General features: G+C 49.5%; 1 protein-coding gene and 1 pseudogene across 1 annotated transcript; one reads left to right on the top strand and one right to left on the bottom strand.

The window, feature by feature from the left end:
- Positions 1-3,200: 3,200 nt before the first annotated feature.
- LOC132213778 (S-phase kinase-associated protein 1-like) lies at positions 3,201-3,771 on the top strand. The gene has a single exon (XM_059660709.1). It carries the CDS (start codon positions 3,203-3,205, stop codon positions 3,692-3,694), a length of 492 nt encoding a protein of 163 aa, XP_059516692.1. The 5' UTR covers positions 3,201-3,202; the 3' UTR covers positions 3,695-3,771.
- Positions 3,772-7,103: 3,332 nt separating this feature from the next.
- Positions 7,104-7,802, bottom strand: LOC132213777 (nuclear pore glycoprotein p62-like; annotated as a pseudogene).
- Positions 7,803-16,337: the final 8,535 nt, after the last annotated feature.

Genomic DNA, 16,337 nt, shown 5'->3' with positions numbered 1-16,337 from the left:
GGTGAGGATTAACCAAAAAAAAAAAAAAAAAAAAGGAATAAAGATAGAATTTGAAAATTTTCCTAGAATTAGCCATTTGGAAAAAAAAATAATTGTGATAAAGCAATTGTTACTTAAGAAATTAAATCCTGTCATATCCCTCTCAAATCCCCTAAAACCTTGCCACATAATAACTTCTCATACCCGAAATATCAAGGTTTATAGGCATAATTACAATAAATACATTTATTTATTACTCAGAATGAATCCTTCCTATGACCTGCATGTAGCTCTGTGCTATGACTTTAAAACTGCTTCCCGCCATTCCCAAGAATAACCTGAGTTTTCTGGGTTAATGCTCAAGGTGTAAAGGGAAGAGACGTTGGTCCAAGGCACAGAGATGAGTCTTCATCTAAGGAATGGATGTATATGAGTCAGTTCAGTGCACTGAACCTAACCTGTAGAATCTGTAAAATTATGATTCCAAAACTATTAATTATTTTTCTAAATTTAATGATAGAAATTGGGTGTTACAATTTGCATTTTAAGGCTTTGAGACTGCTCCTATATGTAATCCTTAAAAGGCCAGGCTCTACTGAATTTTCAGCATTGTAAGACAGGCTGCCGTGATGAGAAGGCTAAATCGTTTTGGGGTTGTTTTTTCTTTGAATGTGTTTTTACTGATTTTTAGAGAGAGAGGGAGGGAGAGGGATAGAGAGATAGAAACATGGGAAAGAGAGGAATATCCTCTCTCGGCTGACCGCCTCTTGCATGCCCCCTACTGGGGATCTTCAGAACCCAGACAGGTGCCCTGACCGGGTTGGCAGTGGAACAGGCAACCTCTTGGTTCCTGGCTTGATGCTCATCCGCTGAGCAACACCAGCCCAACTCATGAGGCTAAAGAGTTTCAACAAACAGATCCACGAGTCTCCAGCCCTCTCCGTGCCTGTGTCTTTTGCCGTGTGACTTTGCTGTTCCTCCCAACAGGAAGCAGAGTATACCTTCCAACCCCTTGATTCTGAGTGTGGCCATCTGATTTATTTTAGCCGATGGGATAATAATGGATGTGATGCAAAAGGAGGCTTGAAAATCTGGGCTTGCTCTGTTGTGCTTCTGCCATCACAAAGAGGATGGGTCCAGCTAGCCGACTGTCCCGGGAGGAGGAAGAGGAGGAGGAGGAAGAGGAGGAGGAGGAAGAGGAGGAGGAGGAGGAGGAGGAGGAGGAGGAGGAGGAGGAGGAGGAGGAGGAGGAGGAGGAGGAGGGTCACCCAGAGCAGAGCCTAGTCACCCAGCCAGCCCAGCCTAAATCAGGTGCCTCCAAGCCTAATCCCCAGGCATATGAGTAAACCCAGTCAAGATCACATGTTGGCCAACCTAGCCGAAGCCTTCAGGCACCTGAGAAATAAATGTGCAGTGTGGTGTGCCACACAGCAATTTTGTGATACTAGCCAACTGCCATAGTTCAGTAAAAATTTTTGAAGAAAAGAGTGAATTTGGCTTCTTGGAAAATGTTTCTCTTTTCTGCTTTTCTGGTGAGACCTCCTTTTCTTTCCTTTGGGGGTTTCTTTGTCTACCCACGTTTGATCTCACCGACATATGTAGATGTTGAGTCGTTCTGGGGCTGCTCCTTTGGTGGCAGTGGCCCATCGGGCTGTAGTTGCTCCTCTTAGTTGCTGGCGGTTGTTGTAGCAGCTGCTCCTCAGTTGGCAGGGGCTCCTGTGGTGGGTGCTGTTCTCACCTCTGTGGTGGCTCCTCTGGCTAGTGGGGGGAGGCTTCACGTACAGCTGCTGTTCCTCAAACAGAGGGTGTGGTGATCGGGAGGCTGCTGTTGCTTGGATTGAGACTCAGAGGAGGTGTGGTGCAGAAGTAAAATACAAAGGTGTGGAGGTGCATGCGGAGAGGGCTGTCGGCTGAGGTCACAATTGTCTTTTTCAATCAGGAGGGCGTCTCAGGGTCTGAGCTCCAATTCTGGGTGAGTCTCTGGGGACCCAGACTCATAAGGGAGAAACAGGACTGTCTGGCATCGGTTGGAACTAGAGGGCAGCTTTCTCTCAGAGGCACACGCAGCGATTCTGGCATTTAAATATATAAAATGAATATCAAAAATATAATTTTTTTACTATGGTTGCAAATATTAAAAAAAAGAATATTTCTATATGTGACACGGCACCAGAGTTAAGTTAGGGTTTTTCAAAATTTTGACAATCCGAGCTCAAAAGGTTCACCATCACTGCCTTATAGGGTACTTGTGGTGAAAAATAGATAAACTATGTGTGATTACTGATTGGGCTGTCTAAGTTCAAGGTCAGACTTAAACTGATTTTTATGAGATTGGGTTAAGGAAAATAAGGTTGAAGCCAGTGGACGGTAGAATGTGTATGGTTACCTTTGATCTAGGGGGTGAGATACATTTCACTGGGCATTGTTTCTAAGAATGTTTCCTCCAGTGTCTTTTAGAAATGCAATGGTCCCCTTTCTTCAGGTGTGTGACTTGGAAAAGATTTGCTGTAACAGATTTCAAGACAATACCGTGGGACTTACATGCACTATCATTTGAAAAATAAAAAAGGGGGAATTTTCCGGAAGCCGTTCCATCCTTGCTGCTTGACACAGTCGCTGCAGGGAAGAAACATCTGCACGGCATATGTTTCAAGGGACCTGGCATATATGGCATACTGTTCTTAATATGTTTGCTCCCCTTCTTGGTGCTATGTGTTTTCACCAAGGTCACATCTCCAAGAAAGGTTATTTCCCCAGGTAGGGATTTTCCCCTGAAGTTAGGGAGGGAATAAAATCCCTAAACTATGTGCCAGGAGGGTAGTTAATCACTTTAACTAAGAAGGATCACGCTTAAGCTACATAATCTTTACTCCCTGGAATGGAGATAAGGAACGCCCCAACCTTTGGAATAGAAATTGATAGGATTAAAATCAACTGGTATAAATACAGATGTTACAAGACAATCAAACACAGAACTTCGCTGGAGATCCAGGCTAGAGAACCTGGCTGGGCTGCTGAACAACTGAACACTGTCTCCGTGTCATTCCTTCTTCGCCGACTCCGTCCACGCCTTTGGGAACCCCTGGACCTGCTGGGGTTGCACCCCAACAATTGGTACCCGAACAAGTAACTGGCCTTGTTCTCCACCTTTTGCTTTTGGTTCTGCTGACGCTGCCCAGCTCTCCTCAGCCTCAGGCCCGCTTTCTCCTTGAGACCTAGCACCATGCCTCCAATTAAATTGCAGAGTTCTGATGGAGAGACATTTGAAGTTGATGTTGAAATTGCCAAACAATCTGTGACTATCAAGACCATGTTAGAAGATTTGGGAATGGATGATGAAGGCGATGATGACCCAGTTCCTCTACCAAATGTTAATGCAGCAACATTAAAAAAGGTCATTCCGTGGTGCACCCACCACAAGGATGACCCTCCACCGCCTGAGGATGATGAGAACAAAGAGAAGCGAACAGATGATATTCCTGTTTGGGACCAAGAATTCCTCAAAGTTGACCAAGGAACACTCTTTGAACTAATTCTGGCTGCAAACTATTTAGACATCAAAGGTTTGCTTGATGTTACATGCAAGACTGTTGCCAATATGATCAAGGGGAAAACCCCTGGAGAGATTCGCAAGACTTTCCGTATAAAAAATGACTTTACTGAAGAAGAGGAATCCCAGGTGCTCAAAGAGAACCAGTGGTGTGAAGAGAAGTGAAAAGCTGTGCCCGACACTGTAACACTGTAGGGATTGTTCCAAATACTAGTTGCACTGCTCTGTTTATAATTGTTAATATTAGGCAAACAGTAAAAATCAAACAAACAAATATATAAATAAATAAATAAATAAATAAATAAAAATAAAAATAAAAATTTTCTCCTCAGCCATGTCTAATTTGTTACTTCTGGGTCGATGTTTTCTGATTTCGTCCCTTGTTGGGCCTGGGCCCAGGAGGAGGTGTGTGACGTTTCTCCCTATTAGGCCTCCATTTTGGGGGAGGGGAAAAAACTTTCTCCACTTTCATTTTACCATTATTAAAATGGTAAACACAACTTCCCACCAGAAATATTGTACAGATAAAGAGAGAAGAATGTTTGTGAACAATGTTGCACACTATTGACACTTACTAAATGCTTCCCCCCGCCCCCTGGGTTTCAGAGCATGGTTTAATGCATTCATACATCAAAATTATTTTCAGAAACATGGAAAATCCTAAGTCACACTGTGTATTTCCTCGAGATCCTTGCTGAAGGCTGGGGTTGTTCCAGATGCAGCAAGGACTGAGATAGAACCTGTTGGAAAAGGACCTAAATAGACACCTTTCAAAAGAGGACATTCAGGAAGCCAAGAGACATATGAAAACATGCTCAAAGTCACTAATCATCCGAGATATGCAAATCAAAACAATAATGAGGTACCATCTCACACCTGTCTGAATGGCTATCATCAACAAATCGACATACGACAAGTGGAGCGAGTCAAAGTCTTCTTCAATTACAACATGCCTGAGGACTGGGACACCTACCTCTACCAGCTGGCCCGTGCCTGTTGCTTTGCCACCAAAGACCTGGCTATCACTTTTGTGTCTCATGAGAATGATGCCAAAATCCTCAATGATGTTCAGGTTAGGTTTGAAGTCAATGTGGCAGAGCTTCCTCAAGAAATGGACATCTCCACATACATGCAGCAGAGCCGCTAACCACACACCTGACATCCCGGAGCCACCCTGCTTCCCACGTGCTGCTTCAAGTCCTCTTTCTAGGCAACAGTGGGGCTTTCTTTTTCTGTTCAAACACTGTACATTTGTGTAACAATAAATTAGTGGAAAAATAAATAAATAAATATAAGGGGTTGTATTTTCCTTCTGACCCCCATTTTTCAAGTCAGTCAGTCATCTACACTAATAAAAGAGATACATGGTAATTGACGTATGACCGCTACCCTTCCCATTGGCTAATCAGCAAGATATGCAAATTAACTGACAGCCAAGATTGTGGCCGGCAGCCAGGCAGCTTGAAACTAACATGAGACTTGCTTGCTTCAGTGACGGAGGACTCCAACATTCCCCGCCTGCCTTGCAGGCCTCTGAGCCTGCAATTTAAGAAACATTGTAACAAATATAGAAGCTAAACAAAAACCCCAGAAACCAGCTTTCAGCGAGCTGGGATCTCAGAGCTGGAGTCAGAGCTGGAGTTATACATTGTTTTGATTACCTACTTTCAGCAGTGGAGGCCTAAGAGCTGGAGCCTCAGAGCTAAAGCTGGCCCAGAATTAAAAAAAAGAAAAAGAAAAAGAAAAAAAGGAGCGGTTGGGAGCTTCCGTCACCCGCCAGCCTGAAAACAGCCCTCAGCCCCTCACCCAGATTGGCCAGGCACTCCAGTGGTGACCCCCACCCTGAAGGGTGTGTGGCCAGCTGCAAACAGCCCTCAGCCCCTCACCCAGATTGGCCAGAGCAATTTATGTCAGAAGAGACACTTTCCATCTAATTTACTGCAGTCTCTCCCATCCCTATGAATACAGTGTTTCTGCCTCAATAGCAGTTTAACCTCAGAGTCTTACAACAAATGTCACAAGATTATGAAATTTTGTACTTTGTAGCACATGGCTCCTTTGCAGTACATGGGTAAGAGTTCCCCAAAACATTGCTGAGACTTATGTAACACATACTATGAACAGAGACCATAATTCATATTGTTAACAGAAGGACAGCAAAGGTCTCTTCTGGTTGACCATTGACCTCACCAATAACCAAGGTACTGGGATGCAAATTACAACTACAAAGTCATGCCATCTTTCTTTCTTTTTTTTTATTGTTTTATTGCTTAAAGTATTACAAAGGGTATTATATATGTGTCCTTTTTTCCCCCCGCCCTTGACAATCCCCTTTCTGTCTACAAGGCCTTGGGCAGCAACGCAAAATAAGCTGGTTTTGGACCAAGAGTGATTTTTTGCCATCATGCTCTGCCTTCTGAAGCACTGAAGTTTTGATGTCCCCACAATATCTGTTCACATCTACATGCTGACAGATCACAACAGTGCTTTCAAATCATGGCAGGCAGTGAATAGAACCAACACAATTAATGGTACAATAAGAAAAAAGCGTTTTTACCAAAATACCATAAACCAGAGCCAGCGGTGTTCTGATTGGTGAAATAGAACCTGAGCCAGTCATCACAGCATAATGTGGAAACCACAAACTCCCTCAAACAGGTACCATTTCCTTGCTGAGGATGGGTGTTCTGGACAAATCCTGGGTCAGTCCCATTCCATAGAGAGAAAGGAATGAAGATCCTGCCAAGAGTTCAGAATATTCAGAATTTATTTAAGCACAAGAGAGCACGCAGGGTTTGTGACCTGGTTCACACTGTTCAGGTGAGCCAGGTGGTTGAGGAGAAATCACTTCAGCCACAATCACTCACAGTGACGTCAATCAGACAGTAGGCCAGGGCAGGATAGCAGTGCAAGCAGCTCCTTCAAGCCTCTCTTATACCTGAAACTCATGGGGAATCTAGCAAAGTGAATGTCCTGATAAAAAGGGATTATATTAAGGTAAATGTGTAAGATCGAGTCACCTTAAGTATTGCTATTCTGAGTAAGAAAAATGAAATATTCCTGACATATTTAAGGCAGCGTCTGCCTTACCTGTCACCCCTGCAGCCCACCCCTTAATTTTTTTCTTTGTGGAGAAGAAGCTGCAAATGTTTTGTAGCTGCCGGCAGCTGTTTCCTGTGGAAACCTGGGGTGCCATCCTGTATAGATCCTGTTCCTGGGGGCTGCACAGCCCTCTTACTTTGTGTTATGGGGACTTCCCTATTGTGCCCTGCGTGCACCCCTCCCCAGTTTTAGGAGTCTCTAGGGGCAGTGGCCATGTTCTCTCCCTGGGGAGGGGGGCCCTGTGCCTCCCTGGGGACTCTGTGCCTGGAACCCTGCCTCATCTTTTGTTCCAGCCAGACCCTGTGGGTCACCCCTCTACCCTGGTGTCTGTAAGCTCTGGTTGGGCCAGGCCAGGATGGCGGGGGGAACGGGCCCTTCCTGTTGGGCTGGATTGTACATATGTTAATAGCAAAGACCCAATGCCACATTTTTATAATTGTGATTAAACTTTATTGTACAAAAAAAAAACTGTTTGAAAGAAACAGAAAAACAGTATTTCATTGCAAACAAAAGCTAGACAGTAACCGCACACTCCCCCAGTGAACACACTGGGAACCCGCGGCCCTGCGGCCGGCCACGGGCTCAGCGGTACGTGATCCGGAAGCTGCGCTCCCGCTCCTTGTGCCGCCCCTCGCACACCTTGGTCACCTCCTCCACCTTCCTCTGGGGCAGGGCCGAGTTCTGGTCGATTCACTGCAGGGAGTCCATGTGTGCGTTGAGGATCTTGCAGATCCGCTGCAGCGGGTCGCTGGTGACGGCGGGCCCCGGACCTGTTCAGGTGCCGGATGATGTCCCTGAGGTCCTGGGCCACGCGCTTGAGCGGTGCGTCGATGTTCTTGGCCAGCTCGTAGGTCTTCTCGTGCTCCTCCTCGGCGTGCTGCAGGCAGGTAGTCCCGCTCTGCTCCTTGACGGACTCCTCCAGAGGGCTCAGCGGGTCCTCCAGCTCCTTCCGCTGAGACAGGATGAAGTCCAGGTCTTGGTCCAGCCTCTTCGGGTCCACCTTCACCTTCTCCACCTCGCGGTGGAGGGCGCTGATCTTCCCCCCGTTCTCGATCAGTGGGCGGTCCCAGGCGTTGACCAGGGTGGCCTACTGCAGGAAGTGCCGCTCCTGGTCCTCCAGGTCCAGGCTCCACTTGTTGATCAGACTCTCCAGCTGGGCATCGGTCATCACGGGACTGGTGGACACACCCAGAGGAACCTGCTCAACAACACTGTGCTGGCTGCCTTCCAGCGCCTTCTCAGTGAGCCCGAGCCCGAGGGCAGAGCTGCAGCCTGAGACTCCGCCCTGGAGCATCAGCTTCCCCGGCCCTCACTGTAGGCGATTTAGTGGGACAAGACTGCTCCTCTGTAGTATCTCCTTCACCAGCCAGGACAGAGGCGCCCCAGCTATGATGGGAGTATGTGAAGTGTGCCCCTTACATCATGAGCAGCCACAGCCAGAGCCTGCCTCCTCGTGCTGCACCTGTGTGGCCACACTGCCTCCTCACAACTCAACTTCAGTTCCCCTTTTCCCTGCGAATGGAGGGAGATCTGTGTGCCTTTCCTGGAAGGATCCGTTCAGCTGTGGAGATTAAGGTCTGATGGTCAGGGTGCCAGGATCTCCAGGGTGGGGTCAGGACCCTAATGTTCAACTTCCACAGTCTGCTGCTGTGATGCCCCACGGCCACCAGGTGGTGCCAGAGGGCACCCCAAATACACATTCTTCACCAACTGATGGATAGAGAGGGTGGTGCTGTAGGGCTCAACCAGTGTCAGACACTTTGGGTGAAGATAACCACATTGTGGGTGGTCCTGATGCGGTCGGGATACGCTTCATAGATCATGCTAATGAGCAAGGTGCCCATCCAAGAGCCCATGCCCCTGCCCAGTGAGTGGGCCAGCTGGGCAGAGGCTGAGTGGGAAGCACATCTGTCCTATTGATGCCACTGTGACATGGATCCCAAGAAGTGGCACCAATTGACTACTCTGAACAATAGCCACCTCGTTGCCAATGGCCGTCCTTGAATAACTTGTGACAACACTCGGGAAATTGATGGAGACTTGAATTCTCAATCTTAGAAAAGTATAGTTAGTTGTACAAAAACACACCCCCTTTCCCCCTCCACCAGTTTCCAACAATGGCCACTGTTTGTGTTGACTCATTCTGAAACCTGTAGGTATGGTCCTTCAACCAGATGTTTCTCTCAGGGCATAAGTTAGGGCATAGTGATCCCTGAAATCCTTGTCCCTGCCAGAAGGACAAAGGGAAAAGGGGACCCACAGTGTTTGGGACAGCTGGACATGGGAGATTTCTTCCCTGGGGGCTGGCTAGCCTGTGGAGGAACCCCCCTATGCCTTCACTAGAAGAGCCATGAAATAAATGCTAGGCAGGTACATGCTGGAAAGATGCCACTGTCACCAGTGAGACTCATCTACATGTGCTGGACATGTCACATGTCCACAATATGCCAGTAAGAGAGTCACAAAGACACACACAAAAAATCAACAAAATATGTTGGTAAGTAAAATGGCGAGTTGCCCAAGAGTGGGAGTAGAATGTTCCAAGCATCATGACTCCCGGATTTGCTGAGACCCTGTCCATGCTAGGACGATCTGTATGGCAGCCCTGTGTACTCACTGCTACAGTAGGCCTGTTCCTCTGCCTCGAGTGCTCCTGGGACTTGCTGTTTTTAGGGCAAACAGGCTGGAGTTGTGCACACCACACCTCATTTGCAGTCGCTTCTAGGCACAGCCAGCGCAGCTGGCAGGGGGCACTTACAAGGGGGTGCTCTAGTTTGCTTCTGTGTCAGCTCTGGTCTTACCTTCCGGGGCAACCGTAACCAGGAAACCAAGGGATCCATCATCCGGGCTGCTGGTCACTGCTCCTGCCAATGAAGCAGAGACAGGGTTGAAGCCCATATGAGCTTTTATTCCAATCCTGCCAGCAGCAGGGAGAGCAGCAGGCCACCCACAGGAATCTACACTGAACCCACCCCCACCCCCCTACCCACCCACCAGTTGACTGGGTAGATGCACAGGAGGGAGAAGAGAGCTGTGGGGCAGCTGTGGGCTGCAACTGTAGGGGGGAAACGGGAGGGTAGGGAGGCCGCAGTCCGGCCGGCAGGAGCTCACAGTCCGATAACCTCCTTGTTCTGATTTACATTTGGGAGGAGGCGAAAGTGAAAGTTCCAGGGTTTCTCCACCTTCTCGAAAACTAGGAGTGTGAGTTTGTGCAGTTTCGTCCTTTGTAAAAAGCTTCTGACTTTAAGAATGTTAGATTTCTGCAGCACAAGTGTCAGGTGGGGTAGCATAGCCAGGACTTGATTCAGGGAGGACCCACCTAAACCTTCCCACCCCTCCATCCCCCGCCTCCCCCACTCTGCCTCCTGCTAGAAGAAAGGACCACAGCAGGAAGGCTAGCATTCAGGGTCCGGGCCTTGGGCTTCTGGGGGATGATGGGCATCTAGGGGCGCAGCAGGGGCACTGGGCTGCTGATGGGTGTCTCAAGGCGCAGGCAGGGGCACTCACCCTGTAGCTTGTGCTTGTGTCCTCCATGAGAGCCCTATTGTGGCCCTTGTGCTGCCCTTGGTGCTTACAGCGCCAGCAGATGAGCTGGCCCTCATCCTCGCAGAAGAGGTGCAGCCCCACCCAGTGCTCCTGGCAGGACAGCTCCTGCTCCTGCTCAAGTTCCTGCTGCTGCTCCTGCTCCTGGAGGGTGGCGACGAGGCTGACCAGCTGCTTGTCTGTCCGCAGGCTGCCTCTCTGGCAGGGAGCCGGGCACTGGAGGCAGGAGAGGGTCACCCTGTGTTGCTGTCTCCTTGGGGAGGGGGGCGGGCCCATGAAGCCCAGGAAGCAGGATTGGCAGTAGCTGTGGCCTCCGCTGATGCTCACGGGCTTGGCCATCAGGTGCAGGCAGATGGAGCAGGTGGCCTCCTCCCGCACCTTCTTTCTGGTGGAGGCCAACGCCATGCCTCTGCCGAAAGCTGCAATGCCAGACCCAGAGGCTCCCCATAGCGGTGGAGTTGCCCCCACCCGCGCTTCCTGTGGGCGCTCGGCTGCCAGGCCCCACGGGCCTTGAGCTCTTATCTGGAGGGAAGACACAGTCTGCAATGTAGAAGATGCAGAGAGTGCAGCTGTGCTGTGGACTAAGTAGGGACCCCAATTCCATTTACTAAAATGAAATAGAATTTAACATTCAGATGTAGCCTCACCTGAGGATATTTTTCCATTTATTTTTAGAGAGAGCGGTGGGGCGGGGGGGAGGCAGAGAGAGACACTTCCATTGGTTGCCTCCTGTGCTAAGGTGAGGGACTGTGACATGGAAAGCTTACGGAATGTGGAAAGGGGAGGGACTGAGATATGGAAAGATTACTAATTGTCTTAAGAAACAAAGTCTTATGATATGCTCCAGCCAGGTGTGACCCTGTTTTCCTACTGAACTTTTACCCTGCCACTTACTGCTTTGTAGTTCTCGCAAAGAAAAAGCCTTGCGGGACCCTTGGTCTGCACTACAAGCTGTGAGGCTCCCAGAGGGGGAGGGGTGCGTTGTAGTCAGCTGCCCAGCTTAATAAAGGCTCCGAAATTTAAATTCTAAGTCGGTGGTCTATCTCGCTGATTGAACCCATAACATTTGGAGGCCCGCAGCGAGATCCCTGGCAGGAGTGAGAGGGACCCCTTATTTAGGGCAAGAGGCTCTCCCCCATTTATCGCTGGGCACACAGCGAGATACCCCACACCTGTGGGGAACGAGTACCAAGGAGGCCTCCAGTCTCCGTCCTGGGTCCCAGGGAGGCGGAGGAGATTCCACCCAAAACTTTTGATTCAGAAACCGAGGCACCCGGACTCTCGAGAGGTAAGGACCGGTCGTTAAACAGGAATTGGGACATCCCACGGAGGGACGTATATGGAGGGCTGGACGCAGCAGTACTCCTGGTCCTGATCCGCGGCCATGACGGTGGCCGGGGTTCTTGGTTCGTGCGGCTTTAGGCTGCACCGGGTTTGTCTGTCTGGTGTTTGTTTGTCTTGGTGCTTGTTGTCAAAAAGTTATCTGCTTCTGTGCGCACCCTGCTGCAATGTTTTTTGAAAAATTTTCAGGACTTCAAGGAGTGAGTTGCAGGTTCCAGGCAACCTTAGGTTGCATTTGTCTGGTTTGTTTTGTCTTTGTTCTTTGTTGTCTTTGTCTTTGTCAAAATGGGTTAGGGTCAGCCATCTTCGTCGACCCCCTATCAGTCAGGCCCACTCCGAGTGAGTGGAAGGGGAGCTTGATCACCTCCTGGGAAGCTATAGAGCTCCCTCAGGAATGGGGAATTAGTTAGGAATTGGGTGGATTGTGAATGTCTGGTGAAAGTGTGTGAGTGTGGAGGGAGGGGGCCTTCCCTCTCCTCTCCCGTGTGTGGCTCCATGACTTCGGTTATGGAGTCCGAGTGGGCCCCAACCTGAGGTTCCGTGATTCGTCATGTGGCATAACGGTGACTCACCCTCACATGGAGGTGACCAGGCCCGGGGTTTATACGGGTGCACCTTAGCTACGAGGAATCTAAGCTCCCAAGGGACACGGCCAGGCAGGCATCTGAGTGAGGATCTGTGAAAACAGGTCACCCCCTCCCTTGTTTGTCTCTCGCCTCCAATTATCATGGGGTTGGGACAAAGTTTGTTTGTGTGGGACTAGTCAATTTACTACCGAGAAGGGGGACTGGATATAGCTTCAGCCTGGGCTAGTCTACTAAGAGAGTGTAAGTACGGGTGTTTGTCTGCCTTGGCTGCTCATTACTGGTCTGTGTGAAGTGAAAGCTACTTTGATTTATTCTGCTTTTCTGTTGATACGCTTGGCTGAACGTTTGGGCTGGACCCGTAATGGTCTGCAAAAGTCTCTTGCAGCTGTGAGAATTATTTTTCTGAGGATCTTTTGCTCACTATTAAAGGGGAATAAGTTCACTTCGCTAATAAAGATTTCTGTCTATCAGTTGCTCTTACCTAGATTGTAAATTTATTGTATTAAATTAAAGTTCTAGGGTAGATTTAAATGTTATGATGTTAATGCTTTTGATGTGCAGAAATTCTGTGAACGGGAGTGGCCCACTTTCCAGGTGGGATGGCCGGACGCAGGGACTTATGATTTAACCACAGCTTTTCAGGTTCACCATGTTGTCTACGGCCGGCCAGGTCACCCTGCCCAAATTCCCTATATTCAAGTGTGAGTCGATATTTTGACTGAAAAAACAAGGTGGTTAAAGAGTTGTCAGAATAAGGAAATGAAATTGGGACAGAGACAGACAGTCCTCTTGGCTTCGGCCCAGAAGGGCAAAACTCCTCCTGTTCTGCAAGATCCGGGTGAGGAGGCACTCCCCAGGGTCAGGCCTCCCCCGTATGCTCCTCCACCCACCTATCCCACGGTGGCAAATGACCCCGATCCGGAGCCCCTGCCTCCTCCACAGCCAGTTTTCTTTCCTCCAGAAACACCAGTCCAGGACCCGGCTCCATTCTCCCCTCCTCACACTAGGTGAGGGACAGCGTATGGAGACAGAGAGAGGGAGGGGGAGAACCTGCGGGACACTGCGACATCTGCCAGTCCTGCAGTTCCTATGTTGCCACTGCGGCAGGCAGTCTCTACGGGACCAGACGGGCAGCCCTTTGTGGTCTGTGTCCCCTTTTCTACCGTTGGCCTGTACAGTTGGAGGGGCCGGGGTCCTTCTTTCTCCCAGAACCCACAGGGGTTAATCTCTCTTTTGGAGTCCGTTTTTTTATGATTGTCAACAGTTGCTGCAAACCCTTTTCACTTCAGGAGAGAGAGAGAGAGGGTCAGGGAGGAAGGGAGGAAACTTGTTCTGGGTCCGGATAGACAGCCTACATCTGACCAAAACAGATTAGAGGCTGTGTTTCCCTCCAGGCGACCCGACTGGAACCCCTATAGTGATAGGGGAAAGGAGGCTCTCGATCGGTATCACCAGACTCTATTGGGGGGCATCTGAGCTGCTGCTCAGAGACCCACAAACCTCTCTAAAGTGACAGAGAAGTCCAGGGGCCTAAACTTGATGACCCAGAAAATCAGAGGGCTAACATTGTTGCATTTGTTTCCCAGTCGGCCCCAATCATTAGAAAAACAATTGCAGAATTAGAGGGCTTTGAGGGGAAATCAATCTCCAAGTGGGTTGAGGTGGCCCAGAAGGTTTTTAACAATCAGGGAGAACCCAACGTCAGGTTTAAACACCCAGATGGTGAAGGTCCTCCTGGCCATAAGCAAGGGAAAATGTCCAAGGGGCCAGAGAGACAACAAGGGCAAATAAAAGCCTCGCCAGAGAAAAGGAGTCCGACCCCGGCTTGGGAAAAATCAATATGCATTTTGCAGAAAGGAAGAACATTGGAAAAGGGTTTGCCCTGAACGTGGAGGGGGGACTGACTCCCGTGCTAATGGAGGAGGTGGATTAGGGTTTTCAGGGCTCAGCTGGCCCCCAAGAGCCCAGGATAACCCTGACAGTGGGGGGCCAAACGGTGGACTTCCTTGTGGAACTCATAGCACTCACTCAGGCCCTCTGGTAGGAAAGGGAAAAAAGAGTAAACATTTCAGCTTCCTGAAAACAGCTGCCTTGAACCCTGCCACACTCCTCCCTGACCAGGAGGCAGAGGCCCCTTTGCATGACTGCAAGGAGACACTGATTACCCTCACTTTCCTCCGTGAGAACCTTGTGGACCAGCCCCTGCAGAATCCGGATGAGACCCTCTACATGGGCGGGAGCAGCACCATAGAAGAAGGTACCTGGTATGCGGGGGCGGCAGTAGTGACATAAGGAGGAGCCAGGGGAAATCTACAATCCACCAGGATTAGAAAGAAGCCCTGGTGAGTGCCCCAGCACTCGCCCTGCCAGACCTACCAGGGAATGCAGGGATATATCTCCTCACACTGCCCTTACAGGAGGACACGGGAGCCACCTTAAAGAAGTCTCCTGACTTCAGGTGGAAAGTAAAAAAGCTCCTGAGATACTAAACCACCTAGCAGCCATATAGGGGCCAAGGATGTGGCTAAAAGACCAGTAGGGCCCCTAGAAGTTCTCGTAGCCCTGCCAGCATGAAGGCTCCCAGAGAAGCCTACTCATCTGCCAGAGGAGCAGATGCTAGCTGAGAAACTAAGGGCCTGGGAAGGAGAGGCTGGGTGGCTAATTCTGCCAGATGGGAGGCCTATAGTTCCAGAAGCCCTGGGGTGAACCATCGCTTCCCAGACCCACCACAGCACCCACCTGGGGGGAAGAAGGCTATCAGAAAATATCCCAAGAATTGGCTAGATGGTGCCAAGTGTGTGCCCGGGTGAACCAAGGGCCCACTGTTGTGGCCACGCCGGGGCAGCGATTCCGAGGTCAGAACCCCGGAGGACACTGAGAAGTGGACTTCACTGAGATCCCAGGAGGACAAGGAGGGTCTAAGTACCTGCTGGTTTTCATTGATACCTTCTCTGGCTGGCCTGAGGCTACCCAACCAAGGCAGAGACTGCACAGGTAGTAGTTAGGAAACTCCTCACTGAAATTGTCCCCCGGTTTGGCCTACCACTCTACACGGGGTCCGATAATGGCCCAGCGTTTATCGCCAAAGTTACACAATCCATAGTTAAGGCCCTGAGGGTTACTTGGAAATTGCATTGTGTCTATAGACCACAGAGTTCTGGACAGGTAGAGAGGATGAATCGGACCTTAAAGGAAACATTAACAAAGTTAAAATTAGAGACTGGCGAAAACTGGGTAAGTCTCCTTTTTGCCCTCCTCAGAGCTAGCTGCACCCCATACATAAAGGGCTCACCCCTTTTAAAATTATGTTTGGCAGGCCTCCACCTCTTCTTCCCCGCCTAAGGGAGGAAGAAATTGCCTGGCTGTCTACCTGAAATTTGCTTAAGTCCTTACAGGTTTTGCAGAGCAGCGTCACGTTGGCACAATGGGTGGTGAGAGCCGTACAGGAGGAGGATGCACTGAGAACCAGTCCAGCGCAGCCTGCCTTCTCTCCGGGTGATCTCGCCTGGGTGAAACACCACAACCCTGGCAGCCTGGAACCTAGATGGGATGGACCCTACCAGGTGGTGCTGAGCACTCCAACCGCCATCAAAGTCGCAGGAAAGAGGCACTGGATCCATCGTATGCAGGTTAAGAAGGCAAACGACAGTGTCAAGGGATGGCGGGTCCAGGAGAACAGAGACCCGTTAAAGGCTCTGTTGTTGGAGTAGGGTCGCCCGGCATCCAGACAGATCTCTGCAAACTGATTGGAGAAAACTGCGGAAATTCCCGTGGCCAAACCACATCAATCGGGTATGTGTATTGTTCAGAAAAATATTGTGTGTATGTGTATTTGTAGAGTATGGCCCTAGCTGGTTTGGCTCAGTGGATAGAGCTCCAGCTTGCAGACTGTAGGGTCCCGAGTTTGATTCAGGTCAAGGGCACATGCCCAGGATGTGGGCTCGATCCCCAGTAGGGGGTGTGCAGGAGGCAGCCGATCAATGATTCTCTCTCATCTTGATGTTTCTGTTACTCCCTCTCCCTTCTTCTCTGAATAAAATTATATATATATATATATATATATATATATATATATATATATATATATAGAGAGAGAGAGAGAGAGAGAGAGAGAGAGAGAGAGAGGGAGAGAGGAAGAGAGAGAGAGAGAGAGAGAGAGAGAGAGAGAGAGAGAGAGAGAGTATGTACACAGCAATAAAGCCACTCATATAAAATATTAATAAAAGGCAAATTTG

Source organism: Myotis daubentonii, chromosome 12 (genome assembly GCF_963259705.1).
Source record: "Myotis daubentonii chromosome 12, mMyoDau2.1, whole genome shotgun sequence".
Classification (NCBI taxonomy): Eukaryota; Metazoa; Chordata; class Mammalia; order Chiroptera; family Vespertilionidae; genus Myotis; species Myotis daubentonii.
Note: the sequence above shows the minus strand (reverse complement) of the source record. Positions and strands in the feature narration are given on the sequence as shown.